The sequence below is a fragment of the Eutrigla gurnardus genome (assembly GCF_963514095.1).
Source record: "Eutrigla gurnardus genome assembly, chromosome: 2".
In the NCBI taxonomy this organism is placed as follows: domain Eukaryota; kingdom Metazoa; phylum Chordata; class Actinopteri; order Perciformes; family Triglidae; genus Eutrigla; species Eutrigla gurnardus.
The window spans coordinates 26,542,084-26,566,003 of record NC_139916.1 but is presented as its reverse complement, the minus strand read 5'-3'; the positions used below and the strand labels follow the sequence as shown (position 1 = coordinate 26,566,003).

At 41.0% G+C, this 23,920-nt stretch overlaps 2 protein-coding genes across 6 annotated transcripts in view; both read left to right on the top strand.

The window, feature by feature from the left end:
* LOC311022650 (polymeric immunoglobulin receptor-like) overlaps window positions 1–23,458 on the top strand; it is a 30,733-nt gene extending 7,275 nt beyond the window's left edge. The window contains exons 8-9 of one of the 4 annotated variants that reach the window (XR_014598128.1): window positions 935–1,661; window positions 23,032–23,458. Coding sequence is in view for 3 of the 4 variants with exons in the window: in XM_084024097.1 (XP_083880223.1) it covers window positions 935–1,228 (294 nt within the window). In the remaining variant the exon portion in view is untranslated. Of the gene's footprint in view, window positions 1–934; window positions 3,084–23,031 lie in introns of those variants that run through there. The other 3 variants (XM_084024097.1, XM_084024095.1, XM_084024096.1) reach the window with 3 other exon arrangements.
* On the top strand, window positions 16,168–23,041 carry LOC311022659 (polymeric immunoglobulin receptor-like). 2 transcript variants are annotated; one of them, XM_084024134.1, is made up of 7 exons: window positions 16,168–16,427; window positions 18,253–18,546; window positions 19,098–19,394; window positions 19,978–20,283; window positions 20,952–21,050; window positions 21,369–21,415; window positions 22,447–23,041. In XM_084024134.1, exons 1-7 carry the CDS (start codon window positions 16,388–16,390, stop codon window positions 22,723–22,725), a joined length of 1,362 nt encoding a protein of 453 aa, XP_083880260.1. In that variant the 5' UTR covers window positions 16,168–16,387; the 3' UTR covers window positions 22,726–23,041. The 2 variants fall into 2 exon arrangements, with proteins under 2 accessions (XP_083880260.1, XP_083880261.1); XM_084024135.1 differs by lacking the exon at window positions 18,253–18,546.
* Window positions 23,459–23,920: the final 462 nt, after the last annotated feature.

Sequence of the window (23,920 nt, the reverse complement as noted above, 5' to 3'; positions counted from 1 at the left end):
ATGCTCAACAGACTGAAATGATCATGTGATCGCACATTGTAGCGTCACAATTTTTATTTTAAATCGAAAATCAATCAATATGAGCTTTCGATTCAAACCTTCAAAATCAAAAGAGGGATTAGCTATTCTCCCATTTTTTTCTCTCCATCTTGTCTACTTGCATAAATTCCCAAAAAACAAAACAACAAAAGGCCTTAGACTCAGGGTAGGTCTGTTTGCTTGCAGCTTTACTTTTCAAGACACCATGGCCACAGCCAGTTTATTGAGAAACAATCCTCCTGCTTCCCTGAAGGAAACATTTTACCTTCTATCTGAACAAAAAACATGCCGTTGACAGAAAATCTAAAGTTTGTAGGCTGCAGAAGATTAAGACGCTGCAGCACAGAAAACAGCGTTCATTGGCCCGTTTGGCAATTTGAGCTGCGGTGACGTACCTTCACTTAAAATCAATCGTGTCTATGTACAGTAAAGCATGCGTCCGCCCACAGGGACCACAAGGTGCATTCAGGTGTACGTTGTAAACTCTGAGAAACTTGTAAAGTACCGTCCTGCCATCTAGTGGAGCCTCTTTTTGTTGTTAACAGTTTGTTCCCAAAATGAGTTATTATTATTAAATATTGAATGAATTACTATCTCACCTATCTTCCATGCACTGTAGGCGGTTTTAAATTGACCATAGATGGGCAACTGACCAGACCAGGCGTCATATTGTTCATTCCACAGGGCCTCCAAATCACTAAACCGCCCTGTTCCCATGTTCACAACCTACACATGTTGGTCAGGTCACAAAATCAGATTGAACAAAGTCTGCAGTCATGATAGCAGCTCTGTTTTTGAGCTAAATGCTAATGTTAGCATGCTAGAACTCCTGCCATGCTGGTTAGTGCTTACTGTGTGGACTATTCATCCTGTGCTTCTCTCTCTGCTCTGGAAGGATCATACCTATGAAGAGATAGAGGAGAGCCATCAGAAGCCAGGCTCAGGAGTTGAACTTAAAACAATCTATGTTGCTGCCAGCGCTCCCACAAACCCCTCTGCCACAGAGTTTAACTCCACCATCAACCTGAACGACAGCTCTGGTAAAGTTAGTGGTGACACGGCCGCTCCAGTGAGGGACATTGACCAAAATCTCACCTATTCAACTGTCAATCATCCATCCAGACTTAACAAAGACGTTTCTACTCTACCGTCAACAAGCCACAGCAGCACTGAGACCGTTTCCACTTAGATACTGCCATTCACGATATATTTCAAGAAATCATCTACGATATGCATCACGATATCTGTGTATCTGAAGGAGAAACAATACCAGTGAAACGGCAAAAGCAGACATTAATTGGACGCTGTGTTTATTCACTGCATTGTAACCCACCTGTTAATGTTTAGATGCAATCTGATTTTAATCTAATTTTAATTTCAAAATGATGCTTCTCTTGATGTCACTTCCTCTTTCTGTCGAGACTTTCTCTTGGAAGGTACACATTTCTCTCTTATTCTCTCTTATCTCCGTACTCTTGTTATTTTTTTTTTGTGAGTGTGAAGTTAGGTTACTTAAAACTTCATGTAATGTTGACAGCAATATGACATTCCAGATTTGTTATTTGTTTTATGTCATGGGAAAGGGCCTGTATCCACATAGCACCGTTCTTCTGAGCACAAGTGTCTTTTGTTCAATTGTTCTCCAAAATATCAGCAACCTGAGTCTTTTTTCTGAGTGCTCCGCCTTCTTTGTGCTCCAAGCACTTTAAGTTGAAAAATTAAAATTCAGAGAACGCTGCAACCATCACTATAGAAAATACAGGTCAAGGATGTTTATTGTGTCTATCAGACAGATACGAAAATATCATGACTAAGACAGAAAAGCCCAATTACAGTTTTTCTCAGTCGCTTTGGTTCTTTCCTCAGATCAGAATGAAAATTCTCATACTTATTAGTTCAACCTCCACAACATTTAGTCATTTGTGCACATCATAGTAGCAATTTATCCTTCCGCTGAATAAATTGCAAATGCTTTTGGACATGTATCAGTTGCTTTCATACAATTCTCTGCTGTTTTATAACATTATCATTTGCTTATGTCAGTCAAAATGAACTATACTTATGGATGCTTAAAAGTCGTTCCCAATAAAACTAATAGTCTTCATTTCATTGCTTGAGTCATTACATACAAAATTGTTGAACTAGTTATCAAATTTCCCGCAACAGTGAATACAGGATAAGCGGTAGACAATAGATGGATGGAAAGTTATCAAAGCAAATTTTATACCTTTCTTTAGAATTTTTTTCCTGGAAATGTCTCCTAAATTGAACAATTACTCTCAGGTGAACTTCAGTTTTCACTCACTCCAGGAGATACTTTCCTCGCTGCATTGAAAGGGATGATATCCGTTGTGATGTAGATGAAAATATGTTGCCAGACTGACAGGAACGTCTGGATGTGCCAGCATGATTTACCTACGTTCAGTTACAATATGTTATGTTATATTGTCCACATTTGTGCACAGCTCTACCAAAAGGGTGTTTCTTATGTTTGTTCTAAATAAGTGACTGTGGTGTATTTTTCTTTTGCACAATGCTGTAGAATTACAAAGAGCATATACAGTAAACATGTGAAACATACGTATTCAGTGTCTTGTACTCCCTTACTCCCCTAACTACAGCAATGTGTAACTTTACTTTAGTTTTCAAATGGCTGTACCAGTAGTGTATAGTGCTGTCATGAGCATTTTCAGGTAGTGTCACCAAGTTCTGACCATTTTTTGCACTGAGAGAATAAACTGTCATAATGAAAACATGACAAAGCCATTTGACTATCTTGTTCATAAACGATGTTGTCAAGACTTCTCATTTGATGACACTGGCAGTTTCATTGACATGAATACTTGCTTTTGAGAAATGGACTATTCATTTTTGAGTAAGTGACGTGCTTTAACAGGTTATCCACTAGGTTTTGCAGTTTGCACTAATTGTTTTGAGAAATGCACTAACTGCTGTGCAAATGTTAATAGTTATGTGAGAAAAGCACCAAAGCGACTGAGAAAAACTGTAACATAACACAATTGCGCCCACTTGAGGCGTATTTACAAACAAATCTATAAACGTGTAAAGTGTTTTTCTTTTATTTTCATATTTAAATATCAATTCACTTTGTACATAGTTGCACTGTTTTTGTCATGATCCGTATCTTTCGGTTAAGTAACCATTTTTTGTCCTGTCTTCGTGGTCGTCTCGTCTCTTATTTTGAAGTAACTGGTTTCCTTCTCGTTTCAGGCATGTTTACTTCCTGCCCCTATGTTTCCGCCGTCTGTGATGTCACGCCCTCTCCCTGATTGCTTCACCTGTTTCCCATTACCTCGTGTGTGTATATATTGTCAGCGTCTCCCCTTGTCCTGTGCCAGTTCGTTATGTCCCGTCATATCAACCAGCGTTCTTGTTCCCTTGTTATCTCGGTCACGACTCCTGCTGACGGTTTGTTCTGTTGCTACTTTGTTCCTAGATCCTTTTGCTTGTTTGTCACTTTGTTAAGTCAGCCTTGTTTAGTTTCCTCCTCGTTCCTCTTTTCTAGCTTAGCTAGGGATGGGCAGAACGAGGCTTTGTGAAACAGCGAAGCGTTCGAAGCAATTGCGCCGGAATTGTGTCGAGGTTTCGAAACAATCCGAAACCTGGTTCTCCATGGTGACATCTAGTGGCCAGTTTTGTTAACATGACAATTTGACTGTGAAACTCAACTGGTTCAGACAGAGAATATAAATAGCTGTCCGGTAGTCAGCCCAACCGCGAAAAGTAACGTGGCCTAATGGTGAACAATCGCGTCGTACACCCGAAAGTCCGGTGTTCAATTCCCAAGAAGTGCCACCAACAGTGTTTTTAAATAGAATTTTTTTTAAATCGAAATTTGCCAAATGTTTTGTTATTTCAGGTTCATAGTAGCCTACATGATTCTGTTTTAAAATGTAGGCTGATGGCCCAGGCTTTTTCTTGACGATAGAACGTGTTCTCTTATGTGGAACTTCCATCTTTAGCTTATCTATACTAGCCTGACTAAACACTACAACTAAGCCTACCTCGCACTAATCTGCTATTCCCTAAATATTAACGTCACTTTATCTATCTAAACTATCGCTCACTGTCTGTCTCTAGCCTGTCAATTAATCTATATCACTAACTTTACTATCAATTGCAAGAATACACCAAATTGCTGTCGCTATGTCACTATATCTCTCAAAATCGCTCTACTAACTCTCAATATCTCTCAAAATCTCTCTCCTCACAAAAACCCACAAAGATGAGATGTGTTTGAGTGGCTTTTAAGCATTCTGGGGCTTTGTGTTTTAGATTAACCAGCTGTTTAATTAGGCAATTGCCTTGCGCGGCAAGCGCCACCTGTGGAAAACAGATTGAAACCTGAATGAAACACTACGAAGCCTGTGGTCACGTGACAAGGGCGTTTTGAACCACATTTCGAAACACTGTCCGAAACACTTGCGTTCCGGAAGCTCGACACTGTTTCGAAACATCAGCTTCGAGCGTCACATCCCTAAGCTTAGCCTCTTTATTTGGTACTTTGTATTCAGCCTCGATTCCCCTGTAAATAGTATTGATTTTTGTTTCCTGTCGATTTAGTGATAGCCAGATTAGGCCAGTGTTTTTCTGTTTGCTTTCCTCCCTCCCTTTTCAATCAATCAATCAACTTTATTTGTATGGCACCTTTCATACTTAAAGTAGCACAAAGTGCCTTACAGAAAATAAAATAAAAACAAAAATGAGGAACAAGGAAACACCATAAAAACCCAGACGTCCCACCCCCACAAATATACACACAGAGATACACCAAGACATACACACTCACACACGTACGTAGTCATACTCACAGACATTCACACCCACACACCCACACACATACACTAGCTATTGCTGATTAGACATTTGGAGGCGCTTTATGTTTATCCCGTGTTTTGTAGCTTCTGCTTGCTCTTTTGTGAAATAAATTGTATTGATTTGAAACTTTTTGAGTTGTGCGATTGGGTCCTTGCCTTGCCGGCCTCAGGTCGTTACAATTTTGTAGTGATGGGCAAAATTTTCCCAAATTCCCCAAAACTGCTGTAAAAATACGGCATATTCATATTTTTTTCCACTTAAAATGAGTCAGTCTTATGAAACTACTTCATCCTGAAATATACAAATATGAATTATAAACTATAAAAATAATATAAAGGAATGCATTAATTTATGTTATGATAAATGTGGGATAAAAAAATGACATTTTCAATGGTTTACAATGGGACATTAGTTAGTCACTAGGAACAAATGTGTCATTTTTTTTGTGTAGCTTAGCCATTTTAGGCTAATTTAAGGAACTGAGATGACAATTCTAAAATGTTTCAAAAACGATTTGAGCTATATATGAGCTTTATTCATTCAAAACAGACAAAATGGCCCTAGGAACTCTAACAATGCAATACATCAACTCAACAGCAACTACGCACCACAAATTGTTCAGTGTTGATAGCGGTTATAAAGTGTTGAGGCGCTCAAATTAAAAACGGTCTCAACCTGTGTCAAAATCAAGACGTGTCAGTGCCTGTGAATCACCTGATTGGACCGCAAACCAGTCAGGTGATTCATTCAGGAAACGAAGCAGCTGCTGCTTCAGACGCCATATGTCACGTGATTTTTTTCCACCCCAAAGCAAGCTTTGAAGCAGTGGTTCTATGGAATTGTAGTTCAGGGTTCGAAACACTTATCAAAGCTTCAGTGTTGCACTGCCATCACTACTGTTTTGCACCTTGGGAGGCCAGCTCAAATTCAGTGGCAAGAAAAAGTATGTGAACCTTTTGGAATTTCATTGTTTTCTGAATAAATGTGTCATAAAATGTGATCTGATCTTCATCTATGTCAAACATTAATGTGTCTAAAATCGTAACACAAAAAAAATCTGATCCTTCATGTCTTTATTGAACACACACATTCAACATTCAAAATGGCAGTGGAAAATTTAAGTGAAACCTTAGAATTAACAACTGGTTGACCCCCCCTTGGAAGCAATAACCTCAACCAGGCGCTTCCTGTAGCTGTGGATCAGACCTGCATATTGTTGAGGAGGAATTTTAGCCCATTCTTCCTGGCAGAACTGCTCCGTCACATTCTTTGGACGTCTCATGTGTACGGCCCTCTTCAAGTTAATCCTGTTGGGGTACTAGCAGGAGCAGATTCGGCTATCAACAAATAATTATTACTACCGATATATAATTATTGATATTAATAATTATATTTAATATAATACACTATCGAACCTATGCCTCTGCCCAGACAACAGCCTCTTACTTTGGTCGATGTGCTTGAGTCCGTCCTGTGCGGGTGGCGGAGTTTCTTGGTGCGCCGGCGGCGGGTCGTCGTGTGGCAGTGGAGGATGCAGCGGGTCGATTGAATCCAAACGAGAGTGGGGCTTAGAAGTTATCCTTCTCGCTGATCAACTTGGCTGAAGAAAACAGTTTGTGTTTCTTCCTTCTGCAGGCAAACAATAAGATTGCGCGGTGCAGCGATTTGGTCGGCTGACTTCAGATGAGAGCGGGGCTTAGAAGTTATCCTTCTCCCTGGTAGCTTGGATGAAGAAACAGTTTGTGTTCCTTCCTTCTATCCTTCTATCTGTTCCAGTCTGACTGGGGGCCGAGCTTTTCAGACTCTCAAACAACCTGCACAAGGAAATAAAGCAGATTGAAGTCTTAACTGTCAGCTCAAAAAGTATGTTGATTTTATTGTGCTTTATGGGTTTTACCATTTGATTTTTTTGTTATTCTTTTAGTACTTTATTTTGTCATTGCTGTGTTTTTATGTGAAGCACTGTGTAACTCTGTTTTGACTAGCTAGATATTATTTATGGACTTATTTATGGATTATGCATAATTATTCAATTTGATTCAACATTATTTATATTTTATTATATGTATAATACAATTTTTGGTAATATAATTTTCTTACTCTTTAAATATGTCTCTAAAGCCCTTCTCGTGTCAGCTGCCCGCACACATAATAATAATAATAATAATAATAATAATAATAATAATAATAATAATAATAATAATAATGATTTATCGGTTGTTACAAAGTGATTTGTATGAGCAGAGAAAAAGAAGAAGTAAACACCACAATATCCAAATTGAATCACATACAACAAAAAACAATCAAGAATAGGAATGCAACACATTTAAGAGAGAAAAAGAAAGCAAACAGCAACCAGTTACTAATAGATAATTTCAATAAAGATATATTCGTCGCCCTGGCCATCAGACTATACAACAGCTCTCAGTGATGGCAGGAGGCACAATAGACAATGGACACTTTATAGTTGTAATATAGTTTATAGTTGTGTAAAATAAAACATTTTATTTCTAGTCACTTTCTATTTTATATAGCTTTTGTATAGTTTCTAATGCATGTTTAATGTATAATGTATGTTCTATGTTATTTCCACTGGACGCTTGAATTTCCTTCGGGATCAATAAAGTATCTATCTATCTATCTATCTATCTATCTATCTATCTATCTATCTATCTATCTATCTATCTATCTATCTATCTATCTATCTATATTTTTATAATAGTCAACAGACTCAGCATGGACACATTCGATTCATCTATATTGTTCAGGGGGCCACAGTTTCAGACAGCCAAGGGACCGGTGGGCCGACATTTTCCCAGCGACTCATTTCTGGCCTCATGAATTAACTATTTTGTCTTTTAGCTAATTAGGGCCACGGTGCAATCGCACCGAGCACTGGTCATACATATATACATAAATACATACATACACACACACACACACGCAAGGCAACATGTGGAAGGCATTATTTTTTCCCAGTATATTTGTATTATCATTCTATGTTTGTATTAACCAGACCTCACATATAATAGACCTACTAACAACACAATGCACGGAACTTAAGATCAAGCCATGAGATCAATGCGACCAAAATAAAAAGTATAATTTCACCACAAGGTGGCCGCCGAGTGCGGACCTGAACACACGTCATTGAACTTTTAACCAATGAGAACCATTCCGCTGTAGCGGAGGTGTGGACAAGCCAGTTGCAGCCACCGTGGACCGCGCTGCCAAGCGCTGCAAGAAGCGCCTCTTAAAAACTTGTTCCCGCGATGTTTTGGGTCACGTGATATGGTCGCGACCCTGTGACGTCTTTGCAGTCGGCTGCTAAGTCGGACACAATTCTAGCCATCATGCATCGCTTTCAACCCACAATACATCACGTTAGGTAGCGCGCTGCAGGCGGCTACATCAAGTCGAATTCGCCTATACTTTCACCTAGAAACTCCATTTAAACTTTAAAATGGAGACACGAGTGGTGTGCTCTGATTGGTGGACAGGAATGTACTAAAAACTACATTTAGTAATGGGAAATGTAGTTTTTTTAGTCAAACGTCTTCTGCTCAGTCATAGGGTGCAGTCGAATAGTCAAAAAATAAGGTCCTAACTCCTATTCCTATCTCCTATTCCTTGACCTCTGGGGAAAACGTCACGGGGTTAAGGAAAGGCGATAGGAGAACTCAAAAGGACTTAGGAATAGTCGACCGCGGTGCTCAGAGAATCCGACCGGACTTTCACTAAGCTACGTCATTATAACGCGGCCGCTGATGATTGACAGCTGATGATCGGCACCGGCGATTGACGTGCGTCTGCGCTGGAGAAACTACAATAATGGACTACAAAAAGCGCATCGTCCACTTCTCCACATGTTGGTTTTATCAACAGCTGGTTCACTGACCGGCTTCAGGTCCAGCAGCTCCTCCTTCCTGTTTGACCGGTTGCTTTATTTACGTTTCATTTGTGGTTTTAGTTTCGTTTTTGTCAAACATTTGTAACATGATTGAAATAAATAAAAATACCATTAAATTATTATCACTGTCCACACACATTTATTATCACTATTCCAATTACTATATGTCTGCATGAAAGTAACTGTTAAATATGTAAATGCACATATCGTTTGTTTTCATTAACGGCCGAGGTGTGCGGCACTTTAAATGTTGCTCTCGCAAAGAATTGTGGGTCAGCGTGATCTCCTTTCCTATCGCATAGGAAGGTCTGTTGCATCCTATGCTAAAGGAGCTCTGAAAGGAAGCATTGGAGCTCCTTTCCTTTGCATTTAGAGAATTCGAACAGCTCTTATCATGGCGGCCACTTGTTTACTTCCGGGTCACTTCTTCAGTTAGGAACCTTCCTAAGCAAAAAAGACTATTCGACTGCACCCATACTTTCACCTAGAAACTCCATTTAAACTTTAAAATGGAGACACGAATGGTGGGCTCTGATTGGTGGACAGGAATGAGCAGTCAGTGGGAAATGTAGTTTTTTTAGTCAAACATCTTCAGCTCAGCCATACTTTCACCTAGGGTGCAGTCGAATAGTCTTTTTTGCTTAGGAAGGTTCCTAACTGAAGAAGTGACCCGGAAGTAAACAAATGGCCGCCATGATAAGAGCTGTTCGAATTCTCTAAATGCATAGGAAAGGAGCTCCAATGCTTCCTTTCAGAGCTCCTTTAGCATAGGATGCAACGGACCTTCCTATGCCATAGGAAAGGAGATCACGCCAACCCACAATTCTTTGCGAGAGCAACATTTAAAGTGCCGCACACCTCGGCCGTTCATGAAAACAAACAATATGCCTATTTACATATTTAACAGTTACTTTCATGCAGACATATAGTAATTGGAATAGTGATGATAAATGTGTGGACAGTGATAATAATTTAATGTTTTTTTTTTATTTCAATCATGTTACAAATGTTTGACAAAAACGGAACTAAAACCACAAATGAAAAGTAAATAAAACAACGGTCAAACAGGAAGGAGGAGCTGCTGGACCTGAAGCCGGTCAGTGAACCAGCTGTTGATAAAACCAACATGTGGAGAAGTGGACGATGCGCTTTTTGTAGTCCATTTTTGTAGTTTCTCCAGTGCAGACGCACGCCAATCGCTGGCGCTGATCATCAGCTGTCAATCATCAGCGGCCGCGTTATAATGACGTAGCTTAGTGAAAGTCTGGTCGGATTCTCTGAGCACCGCGGTCGACTATTCCTAAGTCCTTTTGAGTTCTCCTATCGCCTTTCCTTAACCCCGTGACGTTTTCCCCACAGGTCAAGGAATAGGAGATAGGAATAGGAGTTAGGACCTTATTTTTTGACTATTCGACTGCACCCCTAGAAACCCCATTTAAACTTTAAAATGGAGACACGAGTGGTGGGCTCTGATTGGTGGACAGGAAGGAGCAGTCGGTGGGAAATGTAGTTTTTTTAGTCAAACGTCTTCTGCTCAGTCATACTTTCACCTAGAAACTCCATTTAAACTTTCAAATGGAGACACGAGTGGTGTGCTCTGATTGGTGGACAGTTTTTGAAGTACATCACAATACTCAAAACGGACTACTCTGACAGCTCAGTCAGCAAGCAGTCTCTGTATTTGCCTCTAAAACAACTCCGTCTCGTTTGAAATCTCGAAGAATCTCATCGTAATATACACTCCGGCAGTAGCCCCCGTGGCCCTTTCAAAATTTCCCGGCGGGGGAATTTTCTAGTTTATGTTTATTGGGTACATTTTCTGACATACTGTTACGTGGGAGTGTTTTCTTTTGTGGTGTGTGTGTCCTCCCTCTCTCTCTCTCTCCCCCTAATTTTCTCCAGGCTGCTGCTCGTGGAGCTGATTAGGCCCCACCTTGGCTTAATCAGCTCGAGGATAAAAGGCAGGAGATCCTGGGTGTCTCCCTCTCTCTCGCACACTCTCACTCACCGTCCTGTGCTGGGTGACGGCAGGCAGCAGACGGCGAGGTGGCAACGATGGGGAGTAGGGTTTACTCCTTTCAGCCTCAAAAGGAGGGTGGCAACGGTGCACGTTTGGTTTACTCCTTTCAGCCTCAAAAGGAGAGTGACTACGGTGTATGTTTTCTTTTGGCTATTTTGATTGGTCAGTGCCCTAACCTTTGTTGTTTGTTTTGTCCTTCTAGATCAGCCTCTGCCTGTTTTGTGTGGCAAGCTCGTTTTCAGTTTGGTGCCCAGCTTGGTTTTTGTTTATTTAACTCTGTCCTTAATAAAAACTGTAGACCGGTTACGTTCGACAAGCGTCTCCCACTCCTCCTTAACTCCATAACATCAATGGTTACTCCCGGTTCCATATTGGGACGTAACATAATTTGGGGGCTCGTCCGGGATGTGAAGGAAGTGGGAGATTGTTTTTTGTTTGAGTGCGAGTTTTGAGCGTTTTCCTGCGGCTGCAGTAGTGAGTATCAGTGTGTGGGTGTCGGTTGGTTTTACGTTGTCTCCAACAGTTTCCTCAGAAGGGTTAGGGTGAGTGGTCAGCTGGGCTGTTAAAGCCCTTCTTTCGTCACTCTTTTATTATTTTGCCTTTTTTGTTTTCGAGGTAATCCTGGGGAGGGGAGCAAATCTCTCGGGCCCAGCACACCTCAGAAGATGGGTAGGTAAAGTTTAAAATTAGGTAGGGTCTGAGGAAGTCTGTTTGTGAAGCCATATGTGTGTGACATCCTGCATTGGTGCCATTTGCTTGTAGCTGCTGGTTAACGGTTTAAGGTGTACGAGTTTGATATTGTTGTCTGGCTATCGTGTTAGCCAGGCTAGCTGTTGAATTCGCCGCTCAGCCGTATTGTCAACTTTGTCTAAACGTGGGACAGACGTACACAGTAGTGTTGCGGGCTGTTTTTGTTTCGGCTTTGTGGCGAGTATGGCCGACACTAACGTAGACGTGTTTGTAGCTGCTCCCACATGGGTTCAGCTAGATAAGTGTAGGAAAGCTGATTTGTTTGCTCTCGCTGCGCACTATGGCATTTCGGTTTCAACCACCATTCTCAAGCAGGAGCTGAAAGCCACGGTTGCAGAAGGTTTGGTCCGAAAGGGCTTACTCGTTCTGCCGCCCTCGGATGCAGCTCCTGTATCGACTGGTGGTGTGGAAGGTCAGGCTGTAGTGGGTCCGGCCGGACCATCTGGTTCGGATGGTATTGTAACCCCCCCAGTAGAGAAGCAAGCTGTTGGCGCTTTTACATTGCCCAAGTTTATTTCATACTGAGTCTCCTTCACCTGGCTCTGGAGCTGAGGTGCGACTAAAGGTGCGGTTGGCTCGTCTTCAGTTGGAGAGGGAAAGAGATGGAGAGGAGCGGGATTTAAACCTGCGCAGGGAGTTGGAGTTTAAGAGGATAGAGGCGGACACCGCTGTTCGGATGCGTCAGTTAGAGCTGCAGAGTGGCGGCGATGGTCAAGTCTTCAGAGTACTCCACCCCCCCTTTTGATGTGAGTAAGCATATTTCTCTGGTCCCTGTTTTTCGTGAGTCTGAAGTTGAGTCGTATTTTGGTGCCTTTGAACGTATCGCTAACGCATTGCACTGGCCACCTGAGGTATGGGCTATACTTCTACAGTGCAAATTAACTGGCAGGGCACAAGAGGCTTGCTCTTCACTTTCTGTGGAAGACAGTTTGATGTACGAGAAAGTCAAGGGTGCTATTTTGCGAGTGTATGAGCTGGTGCCCAAAGCGTACAGGCAGAGATTCCGTAACCTTAGGAAGAACGCAGGTCAGACATTTACGGATCTTGCGAGGGAGAAGGGGATTTTGTTTGACTGGTGGTGTGCTGCCTGTAAGGCTAATGATTTTAATTCTGTGCGTGAACTCATGCTGCTAGAGGAGTTTAAGAACTGTGTACCTGAGCGCACTGCCATTTATTTAAACGAACAAAAGGCTACCACGTTGCAGCAGGCTGCCTCCCTGCCTGATGAGTTTGCGCTCACACATAGGACAATATTCAACAGGCGGGACCTGCCTTCCTCTTTTCCTTCAAAGTCTGGCGATATGTCCGTTTGTGCTCCGGCGTCTTCCTCAGGGGGTAAATCTGAGAAGCTGTGCTTTTATTGCCACATGCCTGGGCACCTCGTCTCAGATTGTCAGCTTCTGAAGCAAAAACGGGCAACTGCCCCGAAGCAGCCAAAAGGGGTGGGGTTAATTAAGACGGTGTCCCCTATTGGTCAGTTCCCCACTCCAACAGAACCAGATGAGTGTTTTAAACCTTTTATTTTCCATGCCTGTGTCTCTTACAGGGAGGCCTGAGGACCAGCGTCCTATAACTGTGTTACGGGACACTGGGGGTTCTCAGTCCTTCATTCTTTCCAGTACTCTTCCCTTAAGTGGGGAGTCTGCCTGTGACAGCCGCACCATAGTCAGAGGTTTCGAGATGAGTTTTGTGCCTGCCCCTCTCCATCGTGTGCACATTAGTTCTAAGATTAAGACTGGTTTCTTCCCAGTTGCAGTTCTGTCATGTTTCCCTGTCCACGGTGTAGACTTCATTATGGGCAATGATATTGCTGGAGGGAAAGTGTATCCTACCCCCGAGGTTGTTGATAGTCCCCTACCTGAGTTCACTTCCGATGACTTGGCCCAATGTCATCAAGTGTTTGCAGCCAGTTGCTTGACCCGTGCCCAGGCATGCAAGCAGCAGACAGGAAACGTTGATTTGTGTGACTCGCTGTTCGCTTCGGTTTTGTCGGAAGATAGGCTGCCTCCTGCTAGTGAGCCGGTGAACTGCGTCCCCAGGGGTGAGACAGTCGGTCTCGGCCTGTAAGGAGTCTTTTCCCCTTACCCGTGATGTGCTAATTCGTGCCCAACATGATGACTCGTCCTTAACAAAGTGTTTCGCCGCCGCTGCTGCTGATGGTGGGTGTGGTGAGAAGCAGTCATATCTGGTTGACAAGGGCGTACTGATGCGTAAATGGGTCTCGCAGCCAGATGCAGGTGAAGACTGGGCTACTGTTAATCAGATTGTTGTTCCCACTGGTTGTCGACAGTATGTTTTAGAGTTGGCTCATGAGCATGTGTGGTCTGGACATCTGGGTGTTACCAAGACGTATGACCGTGTCCTAAAACATTTCTTTTGGCCAGGATTAAAGGCCGATGTGGTACGTTTCTGCAGAACTTGCCACACCTGCCAAGTGGTGGGAACACCCAATCAGGTAGTGCCCCCAGCTCCACTACGCGATGCTAAAGTTGCGGCTATAGCGTCTTTTCCCGCCCCCCACTACCCGTCGTGAGCTGCGGCATTTCCTGGGTATGGCGGGCTATTATCGGTGTTTTTGTAAGAACTTCTCTGTTGTGGTTGCCCCTCTTACTCGGTTGTGTAGTACCTCGGTTCCATTTGTGTGGAACGAGGAGTGTAACCGTGCATTTGAAGCTGCAAAGTCCCTTCTCTGCAGTGCTCCCGTTCTTGCTGCCCCAACTTCTCCCTTCCATTCCAAATAGAAGTGGACGCCAGCGCCACTGGGGCCGGTGCTGTACTGCTGCAGGGCAGTGAGGGTGAAGTGAGCCATCCAGTATGTTACTTCTCTGCCAAGTTCAAACGCCACCACTTGAACTACTCTACCATCGAGAAGGAGACCCTGGCAATGCTCCTCGCCCTTCAGCACTTTCATGTATATGTGGGTTCTAGCTCTCCTCCTGTGACGATCTACACTGACCACAATCCTCTTGTGTTTCTCTCCCAGATGTATAACCATAACCAGCGTTTGATGCGCTGGGCCCTGCTGGTTCAAGGATACAACCTGGAGATTAAGCACAAGAAGGGAGCCGATAATGTAGTGGCAGATGCCTTGTCTCGCGGGTAGGACCCAAACATTGGTGTACAGTGGTACACATGGTGGTTCATAGCTTTTACAAACAGCGAGTGTTTGTACTTATGGGGGGGGGAGTGTTACATGGGAGTGTTTCTTTTGTGGTGTGTGTGTGTCCTCCCTCTCTCTCTCCCCCTAATTTTCTCCAGGCTGCTGCTCGTGGAGCTGATTAGGCCCCACAATGGCTTAATCAGCTCCAGGATAAAAGGCAGGAGATCCTGGGTGTCTCCCTCTCTCACTCATCGTCCTGTGCTGGGTGACGGCAGGCAGCAGACGGCGAGGTGACGACGGGTAGTAGGGTTTACTCCTTTCAGCCTCAAAGGAGAGTGACTACGGTGTATGTTTTCTTTTCGCTATTTTGATTGGTCAGTGCCCTAACCTTTGTTGTTTGTTTTGTCCTTCTAGATCGGCCTCTGCCTGTTTTGTGTGGCAAGCTCGTTTTCAGTTTGGTGCCCAACTTGGTTCTTGTTTTTGTTTAACTCTGTCCTTAATAAAAACTGTAGAACGGTTACGTTCGACAAGCGTCTCCCACTCCTCCTTCACTCCATAACATCAATGGTTACTCCCGGTTCCATATTGGGACGTAACACATACACTCCAAATATTCCACACATTTTTCATGTGTGACTGAGGTGCCGACTGAGACGACTCTGATCAACATGCAAATTAATTACAATAGATCTGTGTATATTTCTCACTTTCACCCTGATGGTGGAACTGACTTGCTGCTGCTCCGACTCGTCTGTTCAATAAATGATCACGGATACAGACAAGGTGATTTTCACACCACATTATCAGTTATGAGTTTGTTTTGCACTTTGCCAGACAATTAAGAATTTGTTGTTGCAAAATTTCCATTATTTGTGTCATTTATTTCTTTTTTTGCTTCATTTTATTGATTTGTAAGCAGAACTGATCAGCTGGCCGCCAGTTTAAAAAGTTGACAAAGGTAAAATTATGAAAATATAATATGTGAATTTAAAATAGTTCAATTGCATGAAAGGCTATCAGATTAAAGAAGTATTCCAGCTGATCAGCAGCAGTTTCTTGTGGTTTGATGATGGCAAGAAATTCAAAGTCACTTCCTGTTAGCTTTATAGCAACATTGATGATGCAAATTGGTTCCACTGGCAGACAGTGAGGGATGTGTCATCATTGCTATGGTGTTAGTCATACTTTTAAACACCTGCTGGTTTAAAAAGGATGACATCTCCTGACCTTAATGCTGCTGAAATTTAACTGGATCATTTAAATCGTCCATTTGTTATATTTCCTCAGTTAATTGTTTTGACATTCAGGAACTGTGCAGAATAATTTATTAAAAAACCAAAACTTTCTCTGACACTTTTTCTCTCAGGGACTTCCTACTAAACTGATGTTTTTTCATTCTCTCTCTCTCTCTCTCTCTCTCTCTCTCTCTCTCTCTCTCTCTCTCTCTCTCTCTCTCTCTCTCTCTCTCTCTCTCTCTCACGCACACACCCTGGTTCCTGTTTACTGCCAATACCAAAAAGGGATGTAATGAGGAAGGAGTTGATTAAGAAGTAGAAAAGGGGAAGGATGGACAGAAAGGTGGGGTGAGAGGTCGTTACTTAACATACGACAGGAATTGAAGAAACACAACGCCTGAGGCAAACCGACGGAAGAGACGAACCGCTGAGAGGAAACCAAAACCAAAAATTATCACAGACAGGTTAAAAATCTGCCTGAAGATCTCTGCATCATGAAGAGCTTGCTTCTCCTCATCCTCCCACTGATGACAGGTAAAAAACTTACACTATATTACTGGTCGATAATAACAGTTTTCAACCTACTCCACGGCTCCACAGTGGGACTACTTTGATCACACATGCAAAAGCAAAAAGGTAGGGACCGACCGCTCTTCTTCTCCTCGAGTGACATCATAACACACTGATCATTCAAAATGAAGTGAAATATTGTTGGATATTTCACTCAGCTACACCATTGCTACACTCTGCATCCAACGTAAAAACAACAATGTAAATGGTCGTCAAAGCATACTTTATTACAGACTCGGGGTCAGACATTATGTATACCAACTTACATACAAAAGCACAGTTAAAGCTTGTGGTTGACAAATGAAAAGTGAAGCCAAAGCCGCAGAGCCTTAAACTTGCGTTCTCTCTGCTGTCCACCAGGGAGCGACTCCTCTCTGATCGTATAGAAGTCTGTGAGAAAATGACCCTACTTCTCACTGGATTTCGTTTTTTTATTGATTTTATCTCAGTAAAAATTTTAACATGAGTTTATGGTCTCTTTCTAGAAGCCAGATAGAGTCAGACAGAGGTGAGAAGTAACAAAGTACAAATACTGTGTTACTGTATTAAAGTAGAATTTGCAGGTATCTGTATTTTAAGAGGGCATTTCTTTTTCTGGCAACTTTTTATTTTTAGTCACTACATTTTGATACAAATATTTGTACTTTTTACTACTCACACTTTCTACTACTCATTACTTGAGTATTAATGCATTTTAAGGGAATTAGTGATTTTACTGTTAATACTTTGAGTACATTTCAGAGCATGGACTACTCACTTTTACTTGAGTAAAGAAGTTGAATCAGTACTTTTACTAGACAGACCATAGTCTACAAACCAATGTTCAATCATAAAGCCAGGTCTGTGTAATGATTCCTAATGGTTCTGCTTTATACACATTTTGCAATTCAAAATGGCACTTTTGAAATGCACTGAACACGGATCTCTGTATAAGATGCAACAATCTGACATAAAGTCACATGTTTGCCATTTCAAAATAACACTACATGAGTTGGCCACTCTATGTGCCACAATTTTTAATAGTTCCCACTTCAATCAGGAAGTAAGCATGAAAAGACCACAGGTGAGGAAGAGGAAGAGGGAGGGTGAGAGTGAGAGGGGGAGGAAGAGTGAGAGGTAGAACAGAGGTAGAACACTTTAAGTTGAAAAATTAAAATTCAGAAAACGCTGCGAACATCACTATAGAGAATGCAGGTCAAGGATGTTTACTGTGTCTGTTAGACAGATATAAACTATCATGACGAAGACAGAAAAGCCCATCATCCTGACTGTTAGTCAGCCTTAATTAACCTTAGTTGCTCATGTCATCAACAATCAGCCATGTCTGCATAATGTATGTTGCACTGACTTGTTTGATGAAAAATAAAAACAATATGTTTCAACAGCATGTGTGTGTATCTGCAAATATTTCTCTGCATGTGAACAATCTGAAGAATTCTCTACAATTGATTTATTAACCATTTTAGTATTATGGCAAAGCATACTAAAGATGAAAGTGCTTTTCATTACAACAATCTGCTTTGTTTTTGATCATGTTGAATGTAGTTTTGGTTGCAGTGCTTCATTTTGCAGCATATATGAGGTATTTTGCATTTGGGTGTGTGGTTTTGTGAATTGTGTTAAGTATTAATGAAACCAGCCTAGTTTGCAAAATTGTGTTTTAGCAATTGGAAAAAATACTGTAACTGAAAATACACAATTGGACAAAGCTGTGATCTACTTTATAAACCTGAAAATGAATCCTGAGATTGTTTCAGATTCTGATATGATATTTCTCTCTGATCTCCAGGCGGTGAGGTGACTGTGAATGGATGCCCAGGTGGAATGATAAATTTCAACTGCAAATACCTGGGAATAAAGAGATACACATCTGTTGAGGTAGTTAAGGACGGGAAAAAAATCATAGAAAGTGATAAGAAGGATTGTTGGGTAAACAAGGACAGATTGTCTGTAATGCTTGATAGAAATACAAAGGAAGTAAAGGTGGCCATCAGAGAAGTCAAGGGTGAAGACTTTGGGAATTACAAGTGTAAATTTAAACTTGGATCCGACGAAGACAAAGAAGACATAGTGAAATTGAGACGTAAGGAATCATTTATATATTCATGTCTTTCATGTGTGTGTGTGTGTTGCATTCAGTCAAGTCCCCTTGGAGTCATCATCTTCACAAAATACAGATTTGTTATTTACATTTTTTCCAACTGTTTTTGGAAGTTTTTCCTTCTCCGATTCTAGGGTCAAGGGTCCAAGGATACAGGACGCCATATGAAGCCCTTTAAAATTCCATCACACATTTGTGAAATTGGGCTACACAACTAAAATTGAATGTAAATTCCTGCACATTTTGCACTTACTATTCTTCTGGTTTGTTCCCTGTAGTGGTACTATATGTTCTGTGGTAGCAGATCATTTGACAGGGTTAAGCTATGCTGAGCCCATAAATCCTGATTTCCTAAAGACCTAAACAGATATTTTAATTGATTGATAATTGATCCCGCTGGCAGCACCTTTCCCGCTGTACAAAATGTGATGATATGCAGATCAATTTGCTATTAATTATATACAAATTAAAAGTCATGACAAGCAGATATAATGGACAGATTTTACATGTTATTTTTCTACTTTTATTATCAGATCACAACTGCAAGCAAACATTAATTCAAACGGCGTACAGAACAGCTGACACCACCATCTCATGTGATAACACAGCCACGTTCATCTGCAAATACAACAGTGATTCCACCTGTGAGGATATTCTATCAAGAAATTCTCTGGAGTCAAACGGGCCATTCACTCTCACAGAAACCACCGACAGCTTCAGGATGTCCATCAGTAATGTGTCCCCAGAGCATGCTGGTGTCTACTTCTGTGGACACGAAGAAAGAGGATTCTTCCGAGTTTTACTCAGAAAAATCCAACTGCAGGTTGAAGGTGAGAAGCACACATCAGAATCAGAATCAGGTTCATTGTCAAGAAGGTTAATCAGTTACGAGGAATTTGTCTTGTTGTTTGATGCATTAAATCAAATAGGAAATAAAAACAAAACAAAGATAAAGTTACAGTGAAGTACTGCAAAATCCAGAATATAAATGTAGAAAAAACTGTAACAATAAAATATGAAATATATACAATAAAAATACTATGATACATGTGTTTATTGGCAGGATGTGCAAAAAATGTTAATGTTTTTGAGGAGTTCACAGTAAAGAGAATATGTGCAATGTACAGAGATAGATAGGATAGATAGATAGATAGATAGATAGATAGATAGATAGATAGATAGATAGATAGATAGATAGATAGATAGATAGATAGATAGATAGATAGATAGATAGATAGATAGATAGATAGATAGATAGATAGATAGATAGATACTGTGCCGCCTGTCTATCCTGTTTCACTGGGATATACTTCTCCATACAGAAGATGGAGACTCTGGAGATGAAGTTTGAGCTCAACTTTAAGATTTCTATGTAACATGTTGTAAAATAAAGTCAATGCTGTCTGTCTACAGATATTAAAAACTCCACAAGTTTTCTGCCTATTGGACAGACTTTTAAGTGGCAGTGTGAATATCGACCAGGTTCTCTGATAAAAAAATTCATCTGTAAAGGAGAAGATCCATCTATATGTGAACCTCTTGTCAGCACCGCACAGAAGCACAGAAACAGGTTTTCAATGATTGAAAACCAAGCGAAGACTGAATCCACCATCACAGTGAGAGATGTAACACCAGAGGACACTGGGACGTACTGGTGTGGTGCAGAAAGCGTTGGGATGAAAAGAAACCCATTCTTCCACAGACTAGAGATGAATGTGGGTGAGTGTTCCCATTAGATTATGGTTTGATCATAGGAGGCTTATTGAGAGATGATGATGTTCAACTGTCTAGCAGGTTAAATTTAACCTACCATCTCTTCCTGTTGTTAGTCACCATATGATTCAAAATATTGTGTCATGCTATATTCACTTTTTTGGAAATACAAAACTCCCGATCACTGATCAACTTATATTTTGTCTTTTTAAATTGTGTAAAATGTCTTTTGAGAGGAGGGTAATTTGCATTCTTGCGCCGTATATTTCAATCATCACATTTCATCCAAAATGAACACAGAGAGAAGAAAAGAAACATGAACAGATGGCTCTAAAACTTAAAGAGTTAGATTCTTATGTGTTTATGAAACCCTACCACGCATTGCTACGATGCATCTGTAATCTATTACCTAGATGGTGCAGTGGCTACACATATATCTCCACCCTATACTGTCTCATCAGCATCACCCCATCCTATTCCTACATCTTCCCTTTCATCAACCAAGTCCACGTCTGTGTCTGCTCACAGTGATGTGAGAAAGCACCTCTGCAGCCGGAGCAGGAGGAAGTCGTTCAAATGATTGAAGACAAAATGCCCCTTAAACCCCACAGTTCTGGATGTGTTTGGTGTGTTACTGGTGTTTGAAATAAGCGGGCCCTCCCTTTCTTGTGTAGTTTTGTCAGCTGCAGGTGGATCCTGGGTGACCGTAACCATTGTCGTCGTCTGTGTGACTGTGCTGGTGTTTCTCATTATTTCGGCTCTCCGCTACAAACGTAAGACATTTACGTACATGTACATGAATACTCACTTCTTTTATTTTTACTGTAAGTAGGTTGGCCTGTGATTCCATAAATTCAATAATCCATAGATAAAGATAATTAAAGGTCCGTGTCTGTAAAGTGTAATGTGTCTAACACAGTGGTTCAGTCATAAAACCAGATTACATTAACATTAACAGGTGGGACAGTTTCAGAAGCTCCTGGTTGTCAATGAGACACACGAGTGTGGTGACATTAATCCACTCCCTTTCCTTCTGCATGCTCATTTATTTTCCCTCTCCTCTCTTACATGTTCTCTTTTTTCTCTGACAGGACTTCAGCACTTAAAGTCCAAAAGTAACGAAGATCAGAACAACAAGGTTAGTGTATATTGTGACTTATTTAGTTTTGATTAAGGTTTCATAAAGGTTTACAGTGAAAATAAATAAATAACTAACATCAATTACTGTAAAATATTTACAGGCAGGATGCTCAACAGACTGAAATGATCATGTGATCGCACATTGTAGCGTCACAATTTTTATTTTAAATCGAAAATCAATCAATATGAGCTTTCGATTCAAACCTTCAAAATCAAAAGAGGGATTAGCTATTCTCCCATTTTTTTCTCTCCATCTTGTCTACTTGCATAGATTCCCAAAAAACAAAACAACAAAAGGCCTTAGACTCAGGGTAGGTCTGTTTGCTTGCAGCTTTACTTTTCAAGACACCATGGCCACTGCCAGTTTACTGAGAAACAATCCTCCTGCTTCCCTGAAGGAAACATTTTACCTTCTATTTGAACAAAAAACACGCCGTTGACAGAAAATCTAAAGTTTGTAGGCTGCAGAAGATTAAGACGCTGCAGCACAGAAAACAGCGTTCAGAGCTGCGGTGACATACCTTCACTTAAAATCAATCGTGTCTATGTACAGTAAAGCATGCGTCCGCCCACAGGGACCAGAAGGTGCATTCAGGTGTACGTTGTAAACTCTGAGAAACTTGTAAAGTACCGTCCTGCCATCTAGTGGAGCCTTTTTTTGTTGTTAACAGTTTGTTCCCAAACTGGTAAAATGAGTTATTATTATTAAATATTGAATGAATTACTATCTCACCTATCTTCCATGCACTGTAGGCGGTTTTACATTGACCATAGATGGGCAACTGACCAGACCAGGCGTCATATTGTTCATTCCACAGGGGCTCCAAATCACTAAACCGCCCTGTTCCCATGCTCACGACCTACACATGTTGGTCAGGTCACAAAATCAGATTGAACAAAGTCTGAGGCCATGCTAGCAGCTCTGTTTTTGAGCTAAATGCTAATGTTAGCATGCTAGAACTCCTGCCATGCTGGTTAGTGCTTACTGTATGAACTATTTATCCTTTGCTTCTCCCTCTGCTCTGGAAGGATCATACCTATGAAGAGATAGAGGAGAGCCATCAGAAGCCAGGCTCAGGAATTGAACTTAAAACAATCTATGCCACCGCCAGCGCTCCCACAAACCCCTCTGCCACAGAGTTTTACTCCACCATCAACCTGAACAACAGCTCTGGTAAAGTTAGTGGTGACACGGCCGCTCCAGTGAGGGACATCAACCAAAATCTCACCTATTCAACTGTCAATCATCCATCCAGACTTAACGAAGACCCGTTCTACTCTACCGTCAACAAGGCACAGCAGCACTGAGACCGTTTCCACTTAGATACTGCCATTCACGATATATTTCAAGAAATCATCTACGATATGCATCACGATATCTGTGTATTTGAAGGAGAAACAATACCAGTGAAACTGCAAAAGCAGACATTAATTGGACGCTGTGTTTATTCACTGCATTGTAACCCACCTGTTAATGTTTAGATGCAATCTGATTTTAATCTAATTTTAATTTCGAAATGATGCTTCTCTTGACGTCACTTCCTCTTTCTGTCGAGACTTTCTCTTGGAAGGTACAAATTTCTCTCTTATCCTCTCTTATCTTCTGAGCACAAGTGTCTTTTTTCAATTGTTCCCCATGAGGAGAGAGAGCATAGAGGCAAGAAAAATATCTGCAACCTGCATCTTTTTTCTGAGTGCTCTGCCTTCTTTGCGCTCCAAGCACTTTAAGTTGAAATATTAAAATTCAGAAAACGCTGCAAACATCACTGTGTCTGTCAGACAGATACTAAAATATCATGACGAAGACAGAAAAGCCCATCATCCTGACTGTCCCGACTGAGGGCTAGATTTACTAACAAAATTGCACCTACTTGAGGCACAATCCCTTCGCAACAAGTGCCTAAAAACATGCATCGGTATTTACAAACAAATCTATAAATGTGTAAAGTGTTTCTCTTTGGTTTTCATATTTTTTAAATATGAATTCACTTTGTACATAGTTGCACTGTTTTGTAGTGATGGGCACATACACAGACACAAAGACTGAATATCATGTTCTATTCACAAATAAAGATTTATGAATATGCGTTTTCTGTTATTGAGGAGAGTGTGCTGGGAATGTATGGCATAGGTTGGGTGTTCTTACAGCAGGGGTGATTATGTGGGATGGGGAACACAAGATTTTTATTGAGGTACTCAAAGCTCCTTAATATAGACTTGCAATAGACCATAGTATATTGACAGTTACTGTTGTTTATGCAACTTTACTTTGATACGTTACATATTAACCCGTAAGAGTACCTTAAAAAAAACATTAAAACTTTAAAAAAATGTCACCTTCCCAAAAACTGCTGTAAAAATATAGTATATTAATATTTTTTTCCACTTAAAACAAGCAGTCTTATGAAACTACTTCAGCCTGAAATATACAAATATGAATTATAAACAAAAAACAAAAATAACAAAGGAATGCATTAGTTTATGTTACGATAAATGTGAGATA